Source organism: Labrus mixtus, chromosome 21 (genome assembly GCF_963584025.1).
Source record: "Labrus mixtus chromosome 21, fLabMix1.1, whole genome shotgun sequence".
NCBI classification, from domain to species: domain Eukaryota; kingdom Metazoa; phylum Chordata; class Actinopteri; order Labriformes; family Labridae; genus Labrus; species Labrus mixtus.
The window spans coordinates 6,969,889-6,994,080 of NC_083632.1; the positions used below are offsets into that span (position 1 = coordinate 6,969,889).

The 24,192-nt window shown below is 41.0% G+C and overlaps 2 protein-coding genes across 3 annotated transcripts in view; one reads left to right on the forward strand and one right to left on the reverse strand.

Moving 5' to 3' along the window:
• mta3 (metastasis associated 1 family, member 3) overlaps positions 1-15,480 on the reverse strand; it is a 34,703-nt gene extending 19,223 nt beyond the window's left edge. Inside the window, exons 1-7 of one of the 2 annotated variants that reach the window (XR_009665923.1) lie at positions 15,178-15,471; positions 11,386-11,453; positions 9,232-9,325; positions 3,453-3,579; positions 2,128-2,191; positions 1,246-1,363; positions 502-604 (exon numbers count right to left, since the gene is read on the reverse strand). Coding sequence is in view for 1 of the 2 variants with exons in the window: in XM_061028149.1 (XP_060884132.1) it covers positions 502-604; positions 1,246-1,363; positions 2,128-2,191; positions 3,453-3,579; positions 9,232-9,325; positions 11,386-11,453; positions 15,178-15,205 (602 nt within the window). In the remaining variant the exon portion in view is untranslated. Of the gene's footprint in view, positions 1-501; positions 605-1,245; positions 1,364-2,127; positions 2,192-3,452; positions 3,580-9,231; positions 9,326-11,385; positions 11,454-15,177 lie in introns of both variants that reach the window. The other variant, XM_061028149.1, reaches the window with a different exon arrangement.
• A 1,320-nt stretch (positions 15,481-16,800) lies between these two features.
• On the forward strand, positions 16,801-20,229 carry kcng3 (potassium voltage-gated channel, subfamily G, member 3). Its single transcript, XM_061028770.1, has 2 exons — positions 16,801-17,622; positions 19,135-20,229. The coding sequence occupies exons 1-2, from the start codon at positions 16,997-16,999 to the stop codon at positions 19,778-19,780; spliced, it is 1,272 nt and encodes a 423-aa protein (XP_060884753.1). The 5' UTR covers positions 16,801-16,996; the 3' UTR covers positions 19,781-20,229.
• The last annotated feature ends 3,963 nt before the right edge of the window (positions 20,230-24,192 follow it).

Below are 24,192 nucleotides of genomic sequence, written 5' to 3' on the forward strand. Positions count from 1 at the left end.
ATAACAAGAGGCCAAAACACAGCTGTGAATATGCTTCTATTAATCATGAGCAGAAAAAAAAAAAGTGCAAACATACAGAAGCAAATAATGATCTAAACAATACATAGATTTCACTGTTGAAACTGTTTGCGTTATTCATTTTTAATGTTGTTTTCAGCACATTATACATCAATTACCAACTGATTACCTCTCCCAAGGACTTTATGTTTTTGGTGCTGCTTGTTGATGAATCGTAAACAAGAGTTTATAAAAAAAATTACAGTTAAGATTTTCCTGAAACTTGTTAAAAGGCTGACGCGTCGGCTGAGGACAAACCGTCAAAGTTGGTCCAAAATCTGCTCCAAAAGCAAAGAGGTTTCTAATTTTCTCACACATTGCAAGGTAGATGCAACAAATACATGTGCAGTTTGTGAGTTTTGAAGCATCGGCGGCTGCATAATGGAGGATTGAAGTTTAATGCATGCTGCTGGATGAAACTGTGAAAAGTTAAGAAGGTCTTACCGTGCCACCACTAGGAATTGGTCTATCTGTTTGTTGGTGAGTGGACACTCTGGATCCCACAGCTTCTCTTCTAGCTTGGACTGGTCCCTGTCGTCCGCCTCACCTGCGCAGAGATAACAGCTTACGCTCAAGCACAGCTGCTTCCAAGCAGACGGAAAATCCACAAACGGAAGAATTATTTCCTGATCTGGTTGATATTCAAAACATGATTATGCTCTCCTGAGGCTGCTTCGTTCACGTTCAAGTTTTTACTCTGAGACTTAATTAAACTTGTTGAAAAGGAGGATCATATGTGACCTTTAATACATATTTTATACAAGCTAGACAAAGACCCTGATTGAGCTCAGAGTTAGTTATTCAAAATCTAGAACATTTTGAATATTCAAGTCCAACATGACCGTATCTTTTACTGTGTAAGTCAAGCAAGGCAACATCAGGAACAAGGAAAGTCAATCTTGTGCTTTATAACCACAAAACAATTTTCCTGCCATGATTTAAATTTACTTCAACGAGAAAAAAAAGTCGCCGTTGTCTCCTATGTTAGAATAATGCCTGTAGATTCTCACCCTTGACACAACAACAGCTTTTCTAAGCCGTTACCCTTCGAGACCATTCACACACAAACAAACATCAGCTGCTGATAATGAGGCAGGAGATGAAAAAAAAAAGACAACAATGCAGGCCTAAGTAATTAGCCGCCATGTTGAGTGAGTCACTTCGTGTGCAGCTCAGAGTCAGACAGACCTTCTTGTAGCATCTCAGGTACGTCTGCCTGAAAGCGAGGTCCCACTCTGATCTCTCCTTTGTCGGCCAGGAGGGTTTTCTGTGTCGGGTCGTACACCAGCGAGTAGAAGAACGTATCCTGAAGGAGGAAACACACCAGTCAGCCTCAGTATTTTAGAAGATACACACATTAATGTCCATTTCAGTGATTCCAGCTCTGCCATCAAGAATTTACATCCAAAACTTCATTTTCATGAAAAGGCTTCCTGGGCGTGAAATGAACAATCACAGAATTGGAAGACTTTCGTACACCTGTAATCCCAATCTGTTGTGTGACAGAATAATTAAAACGGATACAAGTAAACAAAGTTTTGAGACATAAATGATGATACCTCCTTCTAAAAAAAAGGCTTTATAGATTAGTTATAAAAGAACAACCTGCAAATACTTTGATAACTTGTTAGGATTATTTTCTGTATTCCTAAAAGTTTGTTTTTAGCTACTGAAACTGAGGATTTGTTGCCACTTCCTTGTTCTGTGATAACAAATCAATATTTTTTCCTCTGTCATCTTAAAATGTCATCACAGTAATTAGAAGTTCAGCACCTGTGTGTCCAATCAGACTCAAAGCTGATCGTTTGCTCTTACTGACATTGTTCCCTTTTTTCTAGATCCTTGCTTGTGTTCTACCTACTCTCTGACGTACGTCGCTTTGGATAAAAGCGTCTGCTAAGTGAATTGTAGAAGTTGTGGCCCTTCACTTTCCTCTGCGCTGTTTGGACTGGAGAAGAAAATAAAAGGCAATAAAGTACGACCTTGGGCTATGACACACACACACACACACGCGCGCTCGCACAAACAAACAAAGAGATGACACCTCGTGTTTTCTTTTCTCTGACTCACCTCTTTGTCGAGGTATGAAAGAACGGCTTCGGTCTCATTCAGTAATGCAACACTGCACTTCCCCCTAACAGAGAGAGGGGAGGGGGGAGGGTAAAACATGATGTTAGTCACAAACGCAGGAAGTGAGCAGTGGTAGTTTTGTCTGTTCACGGCTGGATGAGTGACCATCCATGAGCACTGCCTGCAGACGATGAGCAGCAGGGTTTGTGTGCCTTTGTCCTGGTGCTAGGCAATAAAGCTATCATGGCAGGAGATGCAGATTAAATTCCACAACAATTACAAACTTTTGAAATGTGTACTCATTAGGGTATTTTACACAGCTGAACAAGTAACAATCAGAATCAGAAATGCTTTATCAATCCCCGGGGGAAAGTCAGTTACAAACGCCAGTTGCTTGTGGTGTTTTGCTTTCACTTTGCACACTGTTTGAGCTGCTGCTGAATAAAGCAGATGTGCTCTGTTAAAGAGACACAGAACAGGTATCAGGTGAAGTACAGATGGAAACATGAAGTTTATTTTATGGGCCTTGGTGGCAGTTTGGGCAAGCAGCGCCCTCAACAGACACGCTGTGACTGCAGAAAATGAACTGATATATTTAGTGCTCTGACTGGTTTAAATCACCACAGCAGTTTTTTTAAGAGGAGGTGGAGACCTCTGTGGATAATTCTGCCCTCGTTAAAAACTACATAAACAACAAAGAAAGGAATCCTGACCTAAAAGCAAGCTACGGCCCTGGAAACAAGACGAGCTAATGTACGGTAATCACCAGCCTTTCCTGACTACATTCATCCAGTGATGAGGTCTTTAAAGGGTTAATCCTTTATTTATTTATTTGCAGGTTTTGTTGCTGGGTATATTTGTTTGTAATAGCAGGAGACAAAAGTAAACCAAAGCTGAAACAAGCTGGGCTTCTTAATTCTCCCCTGGACGTGACTGTATGTATGTTGTATGATGCATCCCATTTAGACCTAAGGCCGTCTAAATAAAAAAAAAAACACCCTCAACAATCTGAGTAATGTGTGAAAACAATCTCCCAAAACCTTCAGAAAAACTGCAGATTTTTTCAACATCTCATCAGGTCTTAAAGGTATATACACGCAAATGTTGCATCCAGTCTCAAAGGTGTATACACTCTGGCGTTACATCAGGTCGTAAAGGTTTTTAAATAGGAGAACAACCTCAAAAATGTGCTACAGACATCTTTGGCTCCTGTAAATGAACTCGCTGGTTTATTGTTATAAGCTTGTTTTAACTTTTTAAAGTGATATATATATGGATATTGTTCAATACCAAAAAAAAAACACATCTGAGTCTTCATACGGTACCTGATGTGTGTCGCAGGTAGACTCTCGTACTGCCGTGAAAGAAAGAGCTCTCTGTGGCGGAGCTGGTGTTTCTGTTTGTCTGTTAGGTCCGTCTCCGTCGGACTTTCCTTCTCTTCTTCCAACTCCTCTGCAGGAGGCAAACACAGGAGAAAACCACATCAGAACAACAATCCTGTTAATGAAAATAGAGGCTGTGTGTGTGTGTGTGTGTGGGGGGCAAGTTGATGATACAAAGCTGGTTTACTGTTGATAAATAAATAAAACGACCAACAGATAATCAGAACCCTCTGATCATTTAACCATATTTACTAACTGTGCTCTCTAATGGTATAAAACAATAGAGTAGAAAAATGGCTCGAGGGCTTTGCAATTACAAATTATTGCGTCCATCTTTTATATGAGACATTATGGCTATTATGCGCAAGATTATTATTGGAAATATATATATACACATATATATACACTGGAGAAAAGCGCATTCATCCATAAATACTGGATTAGCTAGCGCTGAGTCAGCACCAAATGTGATGCAGCAGCAGGTACACATTTTAAATCACTGTTGCACTTTGCAACTCTCCACTTTGATAAATAAAGATTGTCTGTTATTTGCATCTACTTATTTTTACACCAGTTGTTTTTAAGAGCTAATACTGGCACCAGTGCAGCTTCGCAGCCGTGCGAGAAATTCTCCCTGAACTGCAGATTTCCACAACAGCCTCAAGCTGCCAGTGGGCTTCTTCAGAATGACTCCGTGATCAGATAGCGTCGGAAACCCCCTCCTCCCACATCTTTCTGTTATAATCCAAACCTGACACTCGCACGCCCACTTCACGCCGTCACTCGGCAGCTGCGTGGAGGTGTGAGGACTAGAGCCGACCGAGGTATGAATCTCTCCTTTGAGATGTCTCCCCCCCCCCCCCCCCCCCCCCTCATATCCTCCACCGTCTATTTATGCTATTTACATGTGAATGACAGAGTGTAGCCCTGTAGAGCCTTACAGGAGGGACCGTCTAAAAATGTGCTCCGATATCAAAATCATTTAACAAAAGTCCCTTTCACACGTGCCTAAAAGTTCCCCAAATGTTCAACATGAGCCGCATGTGTGAATGCAAACAGCCGTTTTTCCACCTTTTACATTTCACTGCACATCTGTACGAGCATGTGACAAATAGAAAATCTCGAATCTTGAAAACCTTGACTTTACCCGGAACGTTTCCAGTCAGCCCCATTGTAATATTTCTAGAAGATGTTAGAGTGAGGTGATGTGTGAACACAGCAGGAAATAATATCAGAAAAAAGGTGGCAAGGTGATGACGTCGAGGACGACCGGAGCGATACAGGTGTGATCTTTCTGAATATGTCCAATTACACGTAGCGTTGACGTAAAAGCGAAAGATGGCATCACGGTGTCAAACTCTGTTGCAGTTATTTAATGTAAACATTACACTTTGACCCCGCACTGTTCACGTCCTGCCCACTGAGACACACAGTTTTAGGAGTGTGTGTGTGTGTGTGTGATTGGGGCTAACATTATCACCCCATTCGCTACAAGGCCAGCTTTCACTCTCACATTAACAGTCCGTTTATTTCAAACTAGACAAACGTTGTATTTCAAACATATCTGGATGCACGGTGCAAACTGTTTCTATTCCAACGTAACGCATCCCTTAAGCTGAAGGTTGACAGGCTGTGACTTTGTGCATTTACACAAAAAAAAAAAAAAAAAAAAAGGCTTTTCACAAACAAACAAAAAAAAAAGCTGTTAAAAAGATTTTCTGAATAGTCAACCTTCACGACAGGTTGAAGCTTCAAAGAGAAATACATTGGTTGTCTAAGGGCCACCTAGTGTTTTTTTTTTTTTACATGCAATGAGGAGAGTGTTCGCAGCAGCGGGCGGCTGCCTGGAGAGAAAGCGCAGCGCCCAGCGTATTTTTTTTCTGAGCGCGCCTCTTTCTTTTGTTGCGGTGACCTCAGCTGTGTCTCTGGTAACCTTTATAAACGTCATGTGTCAGTCATCTGTTCCTTCATTGTGTTGCTGTTCTTACTTTTATCCAACAGGTATCAACCTCACTCTCATCTACTCTTGATGATATTCCAGAGCTGTAATTGTTGAGCAGAGAGAGAGAGCTAATGCTAATTGAAGTTTTTTTTTTTCCTTCATTGTGCTGCTGCTGGTTCACACTCAAAGTTTCCCATCAGCGTAAACCACTGAGGACGACTACAGGAAGTCTCCCTGCGGTTACAGACCAGCTGCTTACTCAAAGGTCTTCACAGCACAATGCAAACATCTTAAGGGACTTTATCAAGGCATGATTTAATGTACACATTCATATATAGCAAGGTACAAGGAATCAGTTTCAACTGCGCTTATAAAGCTAAGGGTTCAATCATTTATCAGCGTGACGATGAAGCAGACGCTTTTTGTTTTCGTTTTCAATGATGGCACCAGAATAGCTTCATTACAACTCGCATTAGACGTTCTTTTAAAAAGGTGACAGGCGTCATTTTCAAGATCTTTTCTACTTTTAGTAAGCGTGTTAGGCCTTAGAGAGACCCTTTAGGAGCCTCCACTTTCAACCACTTGAGTGTCTCACATTATTTTAGGTCGACAAATATTCAACTCAAGAGTAGAAAAGCACGGCAGGTGATTCATTTCCCCCCCCCCCCCCCCCATGGTCAACAATCATTCAGGAAGGCTTCTTGTTGTGCTAGAAAGCCCAGCGGGCCTTGTCCCTGCAGCAGAAGCAAGGCTCGAGAGCAGTGGTTCCCAAAGTAGGGGTCGGGACCCCAAGGTGGGTCGCCAGCCACCAAGAGGGGGTCGCGAGATGCCTTCCATAAAAAAATTAAAAGTGCATAAATATATCTTTTTACTATTTTAGGTAAATATACAAAAAGTAGTCCAATGTCATGAATTTAATTCTTTTAGGCTGTTGTATTATTTTGTGTTACTAGTTTTTGGATAGGTTTATTAGTGTGTGCGTGGCTGTCGCTACGTTATATACCTAACTGACCACCTTAAAGAACAGTGGGGGGGGTCCCCAGTTTCTGTCACCCTTATTTTGAGGCTCACGACCTGAAAAGTTTGGGAACCCCTGCTCTAGAGCATACGGAGCTCCCCAAACCTTCAGCGAGATGATCGGGCACCACTACCACCCGACGTCCCTGACGAACAGCCACCACCATCGGACTGTGTCGTCCCCACAACCACCAGACCGCGGTCTGCTCCGACCTCCTACTCAGCGGCAAGGAAGTGTAGACAACAGGAACGCGAGGAATACAAAAGGAGAAATCCTTCCTGCATCTTATCCCATCTCCCCCTATCCCATTTTGCTTTTGCAACACAACAGTGAGTAAGGTATTTTACCTGCTCTTTTGTAAAGTATCTCGAGATAACATTTGCTTATGAATTGGCGCTATCCAAATACAGATTGATTGATTGATTGATAACTGATAATTCAGCGATAAGATGTGACCAAAGTTGGTTACCACGATTTTACCGTGAAACCAAAAGTCTGGAGGCAAATTGCTTAAGATTTGGGTAAGTTGTCAAAGGGAAGGTGATGCTGTAGATACCAGCAACAATTCTGAAATGTATCACAATGGACTTCTCTTCTTTGTCAGAAAAATATATACAGTCACCAGCAAAAGCTGCTGAGTCAGATCAGAGGCTAAAACTGGTGTTGCTTCGTTCTGATATCAGAATTTAGAACTCATTTAGGGCAACATAAACTTTTGTGACTCAACTTGTCAAATAGTAGTTTGGTAATAAGAACAGATATTTCAGCTTCGACTTCTACATACTTTTTTTTTTGTTACAGTGAATGAAATTTCTTGGCTGTCCTTTTGTTTTCTCCCTGAATTATTGGGAGCCAAAACTTATGCCATTGTTTTAGGCAGTGATAATGTGTTTTTATCGTTGTCTCTTTGTCTTCTGCTGACCAGCTGGTGGACGACCGACTCCAAAAGCTCTGTGGATTTGGCACAGCGTTTCAGTGAATGCATATGTCCCCTGCATACTGTTTAGTTTTTTGTTTATGTGTTTAAGGTTGCTGTATGTTTACAGAGTCGAGCCAAATCAGCAGAACTGGTTTTCCACAAACAGCCTCTCAACCCCAGAGAGAGTAGTATTTATACAAACACTACAGTCCTGTCATCCAGAGCCTCAGCCACATAAACTTTATGAAACGATCTTTACTGCATCTACTTTCTGCATCTCTATCATCCTCCTGAAAGGTGTGGCATTTGTTTAGTACAGGGGAGATTTCAATTTCCATAGAGCAAACACTTTTTTTGGTTTTTCAATTGTGACCAAAGGACAAAGTGAAGCATCGCTGGAAAACGATGAAAAGGCCTCCCACACAGAACAGGTGTTGTTGTGATAACAACACTTCCCTCTCTTCATACAGCCTCACTCACACTGCAACTCTCTCACTTGCAGTAAAAAAAGTGATTGAGAAATAAATGTGCTGCGTAAATACGAACAGCGGCATGTTTTTTTTTTTAAAGTTCTGCTATGATACCAGTTTGGTGGCCCCGCTGGAGTCTTGATTTACAATTTAAAAAAACAATTACGACCTATGCTGCAACGTGCAAAGGATGGGCTAAATGGAAACACAGCTGGAAGTGTGTGCATGACTGAGGTGCAGCAGGAGGCCCATAATATGATTTCCCTCACTACTCTTTGTCAGAAAATATAAATGTACCTAAGAATCACACCGGTTCTAAAAGCATGACCATTCACTAATTAAGAATTGGAAACTCGCTATATATATATTTGGATTTAAATTGTTTATCAGGTTTGCAGGCCAAAAAAATTAAATAATAAAGTAATATTGGCTCTACCCAATGTGAGGATTTGATGCTTTATTTTAACCAACATGTTCTCTGTATCAAGTAATTAATGTAACAAATAACGTAACTAATAACAGTTGGTCCATTTAAATGTAGAATTGCAAATACTGCTTGTTTCATCCACATAATACTTTGAATGGTGGTTGAATAAAAACTATTTAAGACAGAGAGATGACATGATCACTTTTTTTGTAACATTCCTCAATACGTTTTTTTGGTCGCAAATAAAAAAAAAATGTAAATCATTATTTTTTTTAGTTTCAAAGAAGACTTTTTTGGGGCCTTAAAAACACAATTTTTTCTTAAAAACACGACGTCAACCCCGAGTTAACCAAGTTCTAGTTGCGAGTTTAACATGACCGCCTACAGTAGTGCCTTTGTTAATGTCAGCCAATACCAGGCAATAACACACGTGATAGTTTGCACGCAAAAACAACACAACATGCCCACAGATTAAGCTTGCACAATACAATCAGTGTGATGGATTGAATTACACAAAAGACTAATAGACTAGACTAATAACCACAATAGTCCCAGCGTAAACGTTACTGTTGACGCACGTAGCAGCCATGTTGGATTGTAACTCAGGCTACTGAAGGACACTTCAAATAGAACGCAAAATAAGTGTAATTGGACACATTCAGAATATCAAGAAAAGAGCAAAGAAGAACATTCTGACTGACAGAAAACATAATAAAGCAGTGGCAGCCATACAGACATTGGTGGCAAGATATAAACACACAAAAATTTGAGTAAACTTCAAGTGAAAAATTCAGCTGTTGGTGTTCACACATGCAGCTCACTTTGGACATTTCAGGAAGTTTTCAGGAGTTCAGCGCAAGTGTGGAAGCACCATTTCGTTCCTGCACGAGACACATGAGCAATACAGTGTGGATTCTGAACGTGTGCGACAGGAGCCACTACTCACTTGCATGTTTGTCTGCGAGCTGGATGAGGCTGTGGGAAATGTCTCGCCTTCTGTAGAAACACACCACCTTGGCCTCCACATTACCGCTGGCCGTCTGAAACAGAGAGAGGATCCAGGTTAAGCGAGAGAGCTGGCAACGCCTCCCTGTGCAAGCCTCTAATTTCCCAAGAGACCTTGCTCCTTTGTGCGATTGCCAGGTTATGTTGCTATGACAGGATGACCAAGCCAGCTACGGTGCTTTGGATCAGATGATTGATGGATTGTCTCACAGTGTAGTTAGGCTGTCAGACTTAAAGACTCAGCCAGTATTAAATGTCATGACTCACGGGGAGTGAAAGGATGAGAGAGGGGGGAGTTATGTTTTTCATAACTGCTATCACGTCTACTGCTTTCACAGAGAAAATCCAGAGAAGATGCATTGGAAACGGAAACATGAAGGATATGGACAAGGTAACAGACCACACAAATACTTTACAAAACCATGCACACCACCATCACCCTTTCAAGCTAAAGCAACATTTCACTTTTAGGATAACCCCACACTTACAGTGTTTTCACTGCTCCTGCATTTATTTTCCCCTAAAATTGGGACTTCAAACAAAATCACCCCTAAAGTATAAAAAAAGGTAAAAACAGAGACCTTAAAAATACGACATTGTAGACACTCAGGTAAGCTTCTTGTTGAGGTTTTATCAGTCATTTCTTGAGACTGTGTTGCATCTATAGAAAGTGTATACATTTTCATTTTGAATATTACCGATTTGTAAAAGTGTTAATGAATTCGCCCATTCTTGCTTACACTATATCGCAGTTTACTGACTCATTTACACGGCGTCATGGTTCATATCCAATGGCCATTCCTGCCAATCGTCTGTTCACAAATGGGGCTAATGTTGTGCAGTGTGCACTGAGTCAGCAGAGTAGAGACGAAATGGCAAGAGGACACTTGACAAGAACAATCAGAAGAGTTATTGACCTCTTGAGTGTAAGTTAAATGTGTTTTTTGTCAGCGAACGCGGCGTGACTTTCAGTGCCGCGGCTCACTGTGCAGACCCTGGCTCCAAATACGCAACATGTCAGCGCTCCTGATGGGGGTGTTTTGGCTTCATCTTTGTACAATGGGGAGGCTGAGGTGCATTGTACATCTTATTATACACTACAGTCCACAGTCCAAACAAGTAAATATCTGGTCTTAGTTTTCTCCATTGATGATGCATTTGCAGCATTTTCTGCAACCAAAAAGACCGCTGCAGACCATCTGTTTCCACATTAACCTGGCACACACACTCCCATTGTACATGAGTCCTTGTCTACTTTGCAAAGAAAAGGCTTCCAGTCCAAACTGAGATCGTATCTGGCACACTACTAAAATAATGTCTGACAGTAGATCCTATTCGTTTTAAAAACATTCTTGTAAAGGAAAACGTTTTTGTCTGGACAGAGCCTCAGCCTCTACATACTTTATTTACTGCAGGGATTGCATCATGCAGCAGGGAGATCCTGTTATTTGTCCACCCCCTCTACCACTTATTAGAATCACAATATGTCCTACCATAACTTTTTAATGCGCAAACTCAAATGGTTTTTTTTTTTTTTTTCAGACTGGTATCGACCTGATCTGACATTTCCCACCCACAACATCTGATAATAATGTGCATTTATCCGAGTAAATGGAAACAAGGGAGAGCTTCACTCAAAGGCATTTTAAAGATGCCTTCCTGTTATTTAACATGTTTGCTTCAGGCGGCCGTTAACTGAAACACTTAGGAAATTACTTTAAACAGGCTACACCACAACAGTTCAAATATTGACAGAAAAAAACATCTGACCAGGTTCCTTTCAGAGCTGGCACTGACTGATCATTTAGTCATAAGCTATCTGTAAGTTCATTACAATAATGTATCCCGCCTACAAACACAAACACACACTCCCCCAGGTGTGTCCTGTGACACAGACGGCAGTTAGGAGGAGACGAGGGAACACCTGTAAGGTTTAATCAAATTACTAACACTTGGAGTCACAAACATCATTGCAAAGAGGGGGAGGGGAGAGGAGCAGAGAAGAATCCTAGCTATTTGACCTAAGGCATTAAAACAGCATAAACACACACACACACACACAAACACACACTTAATGACACAAACAGCTCAGTACCTTGTTGAGTTCTTCTATCCGGCGGATCAGGTAAGGGTTACTGGAGGAGTTCTCAAAAAATACATAATCTGCAACAGAAAAGACACATTGTATGAGATCACTGAGACAGCACAGGTGAGAACGAGAAACTAGGTGACAAAACTAAGTACTAGGTTATTAGGTTCACCTGTAAAAAAAAAAAAAAAAAAAAAAAAATGATACCAAATGAAACAGCTCAGTCATATAGAAGATGTCAGAAACGTACTGATTTAACAATGTGCTCATAACCGGTGTTTCGACTTTGCACTGATGTTGAACTGGCCTGCATTATTTGGAGAGAGAGAGAGAGAGAGAAGAGAGAAGAGAGAGAGAGAGAGACGCCGTTTTCACATATGCACTCCGGATAATGTCTCGATATTTACAGGAGGACTTCTCCGGAGATTCTCCTGAACTAGCCGTTCACATATGCTCCTCACAGCGGGGGACTTTCCCTGTCAGAGGGGAGGGGGCGCGGGGGGATTCCGCTACACGGCGCTATAATGAGAATATTTGCCTTTCTATCAATGCTGTGTGTAATCCAATGGAATGACAACATCCACAAAAGAGAGGAGAACAACATACTGACGAACAGAAAACAGAATGCAGTAATTTAATGACGTGCACAGAGATCGTAGTGGTCACATGCAGACACTATATAAACGTCACTCGGGTCCCATTGGCTCGAATTGAAAATCTCCAGAGTTTATGCGGCCGCGTTCAGACATCAGCTCACTCGGATATTCTGCGGATAAAATACTAGGGGTCTGGCCGGAGAAACTCTGGGTAAAGTCAGCGCGAAAAATGCGGCTGTTTGCGTTCACACATAGACTAAAGAACCTCCGGGTAGCCAAATCGCCGGAGTTTTTCAGGAGATTTCCGTATGTGTGAAAAGGGTTAGAGAGAGAGAGAGAGAGAGAGAACAGTTTCTAATGTTTTTCCAAAAGCATTATCCATTTTTGAATTTTCTCCATCATTCATTGTAGGATAGGAGGAGCTTGTTTTTCTATGCTATCTGTAGTGTTCTGGTCAATTGTCACAGTGGTACAATAAGTATGCAGAAGCCTTGTTCTTTCTTTAACCTCTCTGTTTTGTCCCTGTGTTTAATAACGGCCAATTTATTACCAAACTCTTTTATAATAACACAAGAATAATGGTCCATGGCTTGACTATAATAACATTTCTACTTCATCAAAAGACTTTTAAACACAACGTTCATGCCTGCTGGTGACGTTAGTATTAGCGACTGCACAGGTCTGCAATATTTTTGCAAAAATGTCTCCATCCAGACACTTTTGGGGAGAAGTTCTATCACTGCATTTTGTACAAATCTGTACCTTTTTTTTAATTAATTTATGTTTTTAGGTTTCTAAAAACTGATAACACTGTATGTTGAGAAAGCTGACATCCAGAAGAGTGATTGATTCCAATAAATGTTTATACTTCTACAACCCTGATATAAAAAAATCTTTCGGACTGGGAGTTTGCAAGCTTTGGACACCAACGACTATCTTTCAGATTCGGCATCAAGTCTCTCAATGAAACCTAGAAAAGTCGGCCTGCGAACGTTTTTAGTGTCAGCACAAATATTTCTTGTAAAAACAGAGCAGGGTGACACAACCGTTTCTCCACCCTGATATGTTTATATCAAAGAAAGATAGGAAAACTGGTACGTAATATCTGTTTATATTCTAATAAACAAATAGCTACATTAAGAGCTCTCTCACAGATACAACAAAAACGTAAAAAACAATGGATTTGTAGCAGATGTGTTGTTTTGGGCGGGATTCAAATGTACAGGTGCAACTGAAAAACAAGTAGATTGCAAATGGATTTGTACATTGCAAACACCACCCTATTTCCAACTCACTAAAACATGAATAAACAAAGAGAAAACTGGCCGAGTAAGTCCTCCCTTACTGTTTCAGCTAACAACAGAAGCATTTATAACTGTTATGAAGGTCAAATCAATCAGCAACTGAAACATTAAAGACCAAGTTAAAAACATAACCGAAGACTATTTATGTCAAGTGGGCAATTTGCAATGAGTAAGCATGGCAGAGTATCAGATTCCAAGGCAAGGCAAACCTATACGAACTGCTTTATTTCAAAGACTGTGACGGAGGAACCATGCAGCTATGGTTGTGTACGTTCAATAAATAGGACATGGATGCGTCCTATTCAAAGTTTTCCATTGCTCATGAACAAAAATCCGCATAAATGTGACTTCAGCTAGACTGAGGACACAGAAACCCAGCACGGGCGGAAAACACGGCATGTATGGAAAACATCAAGGCATTTCAAAAGCTGCGTTTCATTGCTGTCCGAAAAATGTAAATACAAATGTGCCAGACACTTAACAATTCAGCCAAAACGGCTGGAGTCAAAAGTATTCACTCGGTATATTTATCACCTCTTGTCGAGCCTCTGGAATCAAAACATGTTAAACCACACTGGCAGGATTGTAAAAGCGTATATATTTAAGTCTGACTTTCCTTTTATGTTGCAAAAATAGTGCTGCACATTGTAGGATTGCCTTTACGCTCCAGAAGATACAATATTCGACTAGGCTGAACTGTGGGGAGTCAAGTGTATGTGTGTATTTGTGTGTGTGTTTGTGGGGCAAACATTGTATCATGTTGTGGCTGATAACAGTATGAAGGAGTGAGTTGGGGGAGTTTACCCCCCCCTGCTCCCCTTCCTCTCCAAGTTGATACATTGACATCCTAAATGCATTTTTTTTTTTTTTAAATTCCAGGGTAGAGCACTACAGCTGAAAATATGGGATTTAGTTACCCCCTATACATCAAGAGAAAGTTTTTGCAAGTTCTCAAATGTAAGAGCTGCAGTTTCCACAGAGTACTTGAAGGCATCAGGGGAACTACAGTTAAGGTGACCAACAAAACACACTTAAAAAAAAAAAAAGAAACGATAGCAGTGGGCAACAATATCCCCCTCATTGCTTATCACTGTGACCGCTCAAGCATTTCTGCAGGTTTGAGATTATTCAAGGTCTGGCTGTAGATTTGAAGTGAGTTAACAGAGGTGCTAATCCAAACCTGACGCAACGACGCCATGAATCGAGACTATTATTTGATGTGAATTCCTGCAGACTGCTAACAATTTTAGCAAAGCCAGGGGGGGGAACAATCCGCTTATTAGCGACACTTGAGGTGACTGTAGGTGAACAGTGTGGCAATGCCTCGCGTGTAAAGTTACCGACGCTGATAAATGCATCGATCCGATACGATGAGTCGAGCTGCAAATCAGGCTAATCAGTGAGGCCACTGCTGATGCTAACGTTAGCTCTCAATAAGGACTCGTACTAATGGCTGCATGCCAGAAGAGGCAAATACAAAGGCAGCCTCAGACTTCCCGTGGTAACGTTTTCGCTACCTTTAAAATGGTCTAGTCGAGAAGTCCCCTCAGCGTGGCCAGTTTTTCCCCACCTCTCAGGTGTTATTAAGCGTAAACAAAAGACCAACAAAAGGTGAAGGCAAAAATGTTTACATTGTAGGCCAGCCGTTTAGCGAGCTCGGAGGCTAGCTGCTGTGGCCACGACAGACGCGAGGCCTGACCCATTTTGAATCCCTAAATATTTACAAATTATCACCTTCCTGGTTAAACTTAAACGCGCAAAGTTGGCGTAGCACAGCCGTGTCTTCACGTAGGATGCAGACACGCAACAATACTAGCCTCAAAACCTTTGCAGGGATGCAAAACTGGAGGGGTTTCTGTTTGATATAAAAAAAAAAAGATCCACATTGACATACATACCTCCGACCCGGTACATGTTGGCCGCCATTTCTGCCCTCCCGGAGTGTTAACGTGAACCATAAACTAAGAGGGAATCGAATAAATTAATAAAAACAATAAAACTCCGTGACTTAAAAGGTAAAAAAAAAAAAAAGGTGCGATGAATTATGATCGTCGAGACTCCGGATGTGAGTCCTATCGGGAGGTGTTTTTTTTTTTTTTTTTTTTTGGCAAATCAACCCCCCCCTCCTCCTCCTCGGATTCACTGTTCCCTTTACAATACAGTGAACTCACGGCAGCCAAAAGAAGTCGGATCAACCCGAAAAACCACTGGTGACGTAGCGAGGGGAGGGGGGGGGGGGGCGCGCACGCGTAAACACTTACGCACACACCACACCACACGCGTGCAGATACGAACACCGTTACCTGTAAAAAAAAGCCCCAAAAACCAAATCTGAAGATTATTTGAACGAACCATTTCAGCGTAATTTATTCAGAATGCGACAATATGAAAACATATCCTCCCATATTATTTGACGAAGTTGTATTAGGAGTCATAAAACGTTCCTAATTTATCCGAATAAAATGTGCCCTTATGGCTAGAGATGGGAATTACGAGGAATTTGCCTTTAAGTGGATATTGTCTAAATTTACAGGTTAACACTGAACCTGGACATGCGTTGACCGTCCCACCCTCACCACACACACACAAACACACCCTCACCACACACACACACACACTTCTGGCATGTGCAACATTTACATTTCAGACTGAAATATTTATTTATATTTTCTGCAACATTTACATTTCAGACTGCAATATTTATTTATATTTCTGCAATATTTATTTATATTTCTGCAATATTTATTTATATTTTCTGCAACATTTACAGTTCAGACTGCAATATTTATTTATATAAATATTTACATTTCAGACTGTAATATTTATTTATATTTTCTGCAGCATTTACATTTCAGACTGCAATATTTATTTATATTTCTGCAATATTTACATTTCGATCTGTGCAATATTTATTTATATTTATATTTCTGTAATATTTTACATTTCATACTTTATTTTATATTTCTGCAATATCTATTTATATTCTGTTATGCTACTACCTGTAAATAACTCCTACCATACATTGCCCATCTTACCTGAATGAGAGTTCCTTTTTTTTATTTCTTATTTTGTTGTTTTTAGCTGTGGATGCTTGTATGTGTGTGCACTTTAAGGTGAAGCCAAATAATTTGGTTGTACAATTGTATAATGACAATAAAGACATTTTATTCTATTCTATTCTAAAGTTCTTCCAAAGATAGCATTGGGTACAACAGAACCGTACTGTGTACAGAAAGTAGGCTATACCATTTAATTAGTCTAATTGTTGTTGATTATTAAAAAAAAAAATTCTTAAGTTGTTGGAAATAAATAAGGTGTAAAAAAAAAAAATAATTTAGATAGGGTGCTTCTTTTCTGGAGCAAGTGCTACTTTGGTGATATATGTGCGTAAAATTATGGCTCTATAGTTTTCCTATATTTGAGTATTTCTCCACATGCGTCTGTGCGCGCGCATGTGACATCATTGATGGGATTGGCTCCCCCTGACTGGGGTGGAGAACCTTCCACACAGGCTACAGAGGGAGAAGAAGAGGAGTGAGGGACAGAGGGGATAGTTTTCCACCAGCCCGGAGCTTAGCGCAGGGACACCTCCATCCAGAGTGAACCACGCCCCGGAGAAAGGAGAGACTGTGGCTCCTCAAAGTCCCCAAAACTCCTGATATGGAAGGGGCACCGGACGGAGAAGAGGGCTATTAAGTTTGGTTACAGGTTGAAAAGATGAAGTTCGGGAAGAGCATCTGCGTGCTCAACGTGGGGGGGACCCGGTACGCCTTCACCCGTGAGGTGATCAAGGATTTCCCTCTCCGGCGCGTCAGCCGCCTTCATGCATGCGCAACCGAGAAAGAGGTTCTTGAACTGTGCGACGACTACGACCGGGACCGCAATGAGTTCTTTTTCGACCGTCACGCGCAGGCTTTCGTGTTCATCATGCTGTACGTGCGCTCCGGTAAACTCCGCTTTGTTCCCGGAGTGTGTGAGCTGTCCTTCTACACGGAGATGCTCTACTGGGGGCTGGAGAGCGCGCACTTGGACTCCTGCTGTCAAAAACGGCTGGACGACCGGATGTCCGAGATTGGCATGGACTCTGTATCTGAGGAGGGCATCGAAGTGTCAGGGGATGAGCCGCAGAGCCCGGTGGAGCCGGTGCAACTAACTGCGCTCACAGGGCGCGCAAGATGGCTAGAGATGATGCGCAAAGCCTTCGAGGAACCAAACTCTTCGATTGTGGCGCAGCTTTTGGCCTCAGTATCCGTCATCTTTGTGATCGTTTCTATGTTCATGCTGTGTGCAAGCACCCTGCCGGACTGGGACACAGCCAAGAAAACCACAGTGGAGGAGCACAGGTAGGAGAAAGTCCAGGTCCTGTCAAGTTAGATTCATACAAGTTAATAGCTGACAGAATATATCCTAGAAGTTAAACTTTGCTCTTAAGTTATAATGCGAAAAAGTCAGTGTTGGCTTCACTCCAGCCAAATATTGTCAAGGAAGCGTTTCTGTCATGATCAACACTCTGTAAACAATAAATGCACACAAGAAAGCGCCTGCATGCGTCCAAGAGAAACCGTCAAACTCATTCGCACAATCCATTTATCACCCATAAGGTTGATGCTTAGTCATTAATCCAATCCCATCTTTTGGACTGTAATATGATGGTATTGGCTGTTTTTTTTTTTTTTTTTGTTATATTTCAAAAGCAGTTACTTGGATCCAAGCATCCAACCCTTTTAAAACATATAGTCTAACAATAAGCATTGTTAATATATGTTCAATTCGTCCTTCTGCTTTCTCATTGAATGCCCCAGCTGTCAAAGAAAGGCACAATGACAAGTTTCAGTCAGCACTGAACATTATAAGCACCACATCTCAGACCAAAAAAAAAAAGCAGAGAAAGCAAATCAATAACCAATCCATATTATCTGCAAAACTAGTGTTAATTATTGAACAGGCTTTTCTCTGTCTTTCCTGAATGGCCCCACTTCTCTTTATTAAAAATTCAAATATACAGTACTTACAGGCATGCACTGTGCACAAGAAAGACAAACAAAATAGATAATGACTAGTTTCATTATATCCCCGTGGCTAATGAGTTGAAGGAGGAAGATGTACTGATGGATTATATATCAGTGTAAGCAAACATGAAACATATTTAGCCACTCAGAAGGACCACTTCCTTTGTAAGTCAGCGTTTGGATATTATTTCGACTCCAGTTTTTGGACACAAGGTGAAAAAGTGCATCTTTTATTTCAACACTATTTTCCGCAGCTCTTGTTCTCTTTTCTTCTCTTGGGAGCCTGCAGCTGCTTTTTCTCTATATAAGGAGAGGTTCTGTTCACTCAGGCAGCATGCTGGATGGACATAGTTTTGGATCTGTTGCAATGGTTGGGTAATAAGCTGAAAATGTGGATTACAGTCAGGGTCTAAAAGGATTCCAATATAGTTAAACGGTGGTGGATGATACAGTTCTATCAGTTGCTCTATGATTTGGTTCTGTTTAACCCTGCTGATGTGATTGTCCTTAGGCTCTAGTATTTGCTTGACCTGATTGCTTCTATTTCGAACACAAGCACCATGGGGCAATAATGTACGTGGTTTTGTCACAGGCCATTTTTGAAGGTTGTAAATCCCTCCCTCTGTGCAGTTTCAACGTCTTTATCTCTCACTGCATGTCTTTTCTTGTATTTTTTTTCAACAATAAATTGCACCAGATGTTATCCCTCCTCCCAAAACATCACCCCATGCTTTGCTCCCATCTTCGTCACTCACCCTGATTGTCATACAGTATCCCATATCATCCATACCTCCCCTCTGCCATTTCCTGTTTACAGTCTGTTCCTCTCATTTCTCTCCTCTGTAGGATAGTGGAGACCGTGTGCATCGGCTGGTTCACAGCAGAGTGCATTGTGCGCTTCCTGGTGGCTAGAAACAAGTGGGACTTCCTACGCCGGCCCCTGAACATCATTGACATCATTGCAATAACCCCGTATTATGTCACCATGGCACTGGCCCGGGCGGGGATGCCCAGCGCAGGCCTCGGGGTTGCAGGGGTGTTCCTGCGGGTGCTGAGGATGATGCGTGTGTTCTGGCTCATGAAGCTGGCCAGGCACTTCATGGGCCTGCAGACTCTGGGGCTGACGCTCACGCGCTGTTATCGGGAGATGGTGATGCTGATGGTGTTTGTGTGCGTTGCCATGGCGATATACAGCGCCCTGGCTCAGCTGCTCGAGCACGGCTTGGACTTGGAAACACAGAACCACGATTTCGCGAGCATCCCGGCCGCCGCCTGGTGGGTCATTATCTCCATGACTACAGTGGGGTACGGGGATGTGTACCCAGTGACGATGGGGGGGCGGGTGCTCGGGGGGATGTGTGTGGTGAGTGGGATTGTTCTCCTGGCACTGCCCATTACATTCATCTACCACAGTTTTGTACAGTGTTACCATGAACTTAAACTTCGCTCTGCCAGATACGAGCGCAGCCTTTCCATAGAGGTTCTGCAGTGAGAACACGTTTTTGTCCCCCAGAACATTGATTGCCAGACGTCGACCAGGAAGAAGCTCATCAAACCACCTGCTGATCCTATGTGAAATAATTATAAACAGCCCTGTTTCCTGCCTGAGCTGCAACTGATTTTGTTTGGCCTGTCTACCTCCTGCCTATTGTGCTGATGATCTTCAATCATCATCTGCAGCCAGTTCGCTCTGCGCCTGCCTCCTTCTGCACTTGTGCAAAAAAAAAAAAAAAAGGATAGAAATACAGCCATTATAATTTATTAAACACACACACAGGCACAGTAAATCCAGTTTTGACAGTGGCCGCTGTTTACACTGTATTCCCATGGTTACAACAATGCCTGCCTCTTTTTCTATGCTGCATCAAGTGTTCATGTGTTTGAGTGTGTTTTTGTTTGTCTGACCACGAATAAAGCTTTGCACCCAGATGGTCCAAGTTACACGAGATTGATGGGTGAACTAAATGCGTTATGTTAAACCTGTGAAAAATAGAGAAGGAGTGAACATGTAAGTGCAAAGTGGGGATGGAGAAAGGACACGTGGAGGGCTTAGTGTGTAGGAGGGGTTTAAGCCGAGGATAATGAAATATGGAGCCAGGTCAGCGGGGCGTGCAATGTGGCGGACAACTAAAAGGGAAAGGTACGACTGGGAAAGACGGAGCCTGAAAGAAGACAGCAGGCTTGTCAGCAAAGAATGAAGAGATGGGAGTGTGTGTTGCTCTCACCATTTGTAAGTGAATGTAAGGTGTTTTATATTTCCGATTCTCCAAGGCAAACTCATCCTCCAGCATGCCAATCATAATGGAGGCTGATTTGTCTGCAAATAAAGGTCACATTCACGCACTTTTCTTCTGGAATAATTGTGAGAATGACATAAGGGGATACATTTAAATGACAAAAAAAAAAAAAAACACAAGACTGGAAAAAAATGGAGGATGTCACAGATGATGGTTCTGACATCCATGATTCAGACATGTTTGCACAGTCGGAGGTTTGCCAAGATGATATGATTTATTGAAGAGACACATGATCCAAACAAACAAGTCCACACGTCTCCCGCACAACAGTCTTTCTCTGCCTTTCCCCTCCTCTTCCTCCTGTTGCCATCAACCATCCTCTTTTTACACACACACACACACAGACGGACATGCACACGGACATGCACACGGACATGCACAGAACAAGCTCTTCCTCCACTGTTGCAGTTGAAATTAAACAATTACTCAGTCTGATCATTATCTCTCCGTCCTTACATTTATAGCCTATATTTCTTATTACCTCATAAACCATGCAGCCTTGTATGAGTTACATGTGCATTTTAGAACGTGCATATCTCAATATTCTTGTTGTTGTGTTATCAATGTGCTTTTTAAGTAATGTAACAGGCAACAAAATGAAAGATAATCAATTATTTACCACCAACCCAACAACGCATACTTTAGTTTAACTCATGGAGCGTAGCTAATAGTTGAGTACATTTCGGCCAGGCCTGATTGAAGTCTTCGATCAAAACGTTTTCATCTGTGGAAATGGTCTTGTTATTAATGTAATAAATGTATGTGCTTTTATAATAAAATGACTCTGAGTGAAGCGTCGTCGAATATGTAATTGCTTGCTACAAATCAAACTACCATAAAATGGGTTATTGTAAGAGTAAATTTTACAATGTGAATCTTGGTCTGGGGTTTTCATTAAATTTTCGTGCATAACCCTCAACCATGTGGAAATATTCAAGGGCTGCTGTAATGGTTCACCATCTTAGCAAAATGCTTGTTTTTGCTTCTCATATTATTATATGTAAAGCCATGAGAAACATACTGACTAATAAGGAAATGGAAATTGTAACCCTATAGTAATGCACATGTAAGGTATGATTAAAAGTGAACATCTGGAGTCTGCATTCACACTTGCTGGCAGCAGTGTAACCCAGAAAAGTGATAAATGGGTAGCACATTTTTGACAGCTGGCATTTGATAAATCTTGACGCGATGACATTCTGTTTACACCTCGAGGCCTGCTGCAGGCAATGGACCGAAACATTCTGTTTGTGGGACACCTGAGCCCGCTGGCAAGGGCTTAGAGTGCGCTCATCAGAGTCACACTGAGGTGAACATGGTGCCACAGTGAAGTTTTCTAAGAGTAAACTGACTCTGAAACTGCTGCTCTGTTCTCGGGGGTTCAAAACTTCCAGGTACATCAGTCAATGAGCTTTAAGGCTTGTGTGTCAAGTCTTCCTAATGAGCTCATTCACTGTTTCAGGAATCAAATTAAAGGAAAAATCAGCGTTAATCCGTTAAAACAGCTTTACTGCTCCTATATATTTCTATACATACAGTACATTCAAATCTACTGGAGGGGTGGTTCTTATAAAGATAATCCATTATTTGTTTCTGATGATGGTATTTGAGGACACTGTTAAACAGAATATTCATCATATTCACACAGTTGCCATTGTTCATTAATGTCACACTACTGGTGGAAAGTTAAATTGGCTTTTAAATGTCCTTACTACTGTGTTCCAGGTAAGCAAGTCATATAAATGAAGGGAAGCTTACAAACTATAATCATTTCACCTTTTCTTTATTAAACAGCAACTGAAAAGACGATAGATGGTTATATCCAACTATATTCAAGGAAATAGGCCTACAAAACGTTTGATAACTCATACCTGTTCTGACAGCTTAACAGCTAACATTGGCATTCAATCAGTCTATACCAGGGGTGGGCAACTGGCGGCCCGGGGGCCACATGCGGCCCCCATCAACCCTCAACATGGCCCTCAGTTCAATTCTGACATGTCAATTAATTGGAAACATGAAGAAAACATGACAAAATCTGCCATGAAATCATGAAAACCAGAAATATGTCCATAATAATATTTGATCACTGGTATATGTTGAGATAAATTTGAGACATAATTGACTGTAATCGTTTTTGGAAACTACAATTTGGCCCTCGGGCAGTGAGAATTAAATTAATGTGGCCCTTGATGTGACCAAAGTTGCCCATCCCTGATCTATACCTAGCATTACTATAGGGCTCATTTTCAAATATTTGCTATAGATGGCATTATTGTTAGCAATGGTTCATGGCATTTTTTGTCTATAATGTAAGACTATCTAATGGTGACGGTGGTTAATTAGTTAGCTGACCAAATCTGGTGTTTTAAATTAAAGACTTTTCACCATCCATTGTCTATGATTCACAATGTCTATTACATGCTGATATTTAAGAGGAATAATGTAGTCTAATATGATATGATTCCTACATTTACATACAAGAACTCAACAAAAAGTGCAGCTGAGGATGATGGGACGGAGGTAAAGTGTGGTCAGGACTTAACATAATGGAATAATGTAATCTATGATCTGCTGCTGGTGCTTTTGGCAGACTGGTCACATAGGTTATCAAGATGCTTCCTCTGGGGACTGAACCTTACTTAATTGCAATCCATCTAATAACTGTTAAGACATTTCACACACCACTCAAATGTCAACCTTGTTGTAGGAAAAGTCATTGAGATCAAACCTCAGGGGACCATAAAGGTTGGTTTTATATTTCATGGCATCAAACTCAAGGATGGATTACCGACATGTGTCACTGTCACCAATTGATCACCTTTTTTACTTTCTATCAAAGGACAGTGTAGACCTTTTAAAGATTTTTTATTTAAAACATGCATTGAATGAACTCAGACAAGTCCGAAGAGAGAAGAAATGTGTTGACAAAGATTTAAAATCCCTCATGCATTTTTTTCACAGGTCTCCTTTGAATAAGAAATAAAATTGATGAATTAACAGACTAGTTCTGTTGCATATTTTTATTAGATCCTCTGTGATTGCTGCCATGTTTGTTTGTTTGTTTGTTTGTTTGGCGGGAAACCGCCTCGTCTGGCAACCCTGCAGACCAAAGCAATGGTTTGTGACTCGATCAGCGTTAATCCCGCCCACTGAGTTTGATGGGAGAGGATGACAGATAAAATTATCTCATGATGCACTGCTGGAGCAAGAAACATGAAATAATTAAATAAATAGTGGAATAAATAGATGTGTTTTTATATAGAATGAATGAACATTTAAAATAATTATTTAAACATTTATTTAATTATTTATGTATTTCATAAATGATTTATTTATTTATTTATATATATTACCAATTTTAAATAATTAATGACACATTTAAAGAATTATTTAATTATTTAATAAGACATGCATTTAATTAATTAAATAATTATATATTTATTTATATATGTGTTGATTTATTTCCAATATTAAATAATTGATGACACATTTAATGATGTAATTAATTATATATTTATATATTTCATATTGGCACTTTTAGTCCTCCATACTCTGCCCCATGGACTGTAAATATTACTCTGCCCTCAATGATTTTAAACAGGCA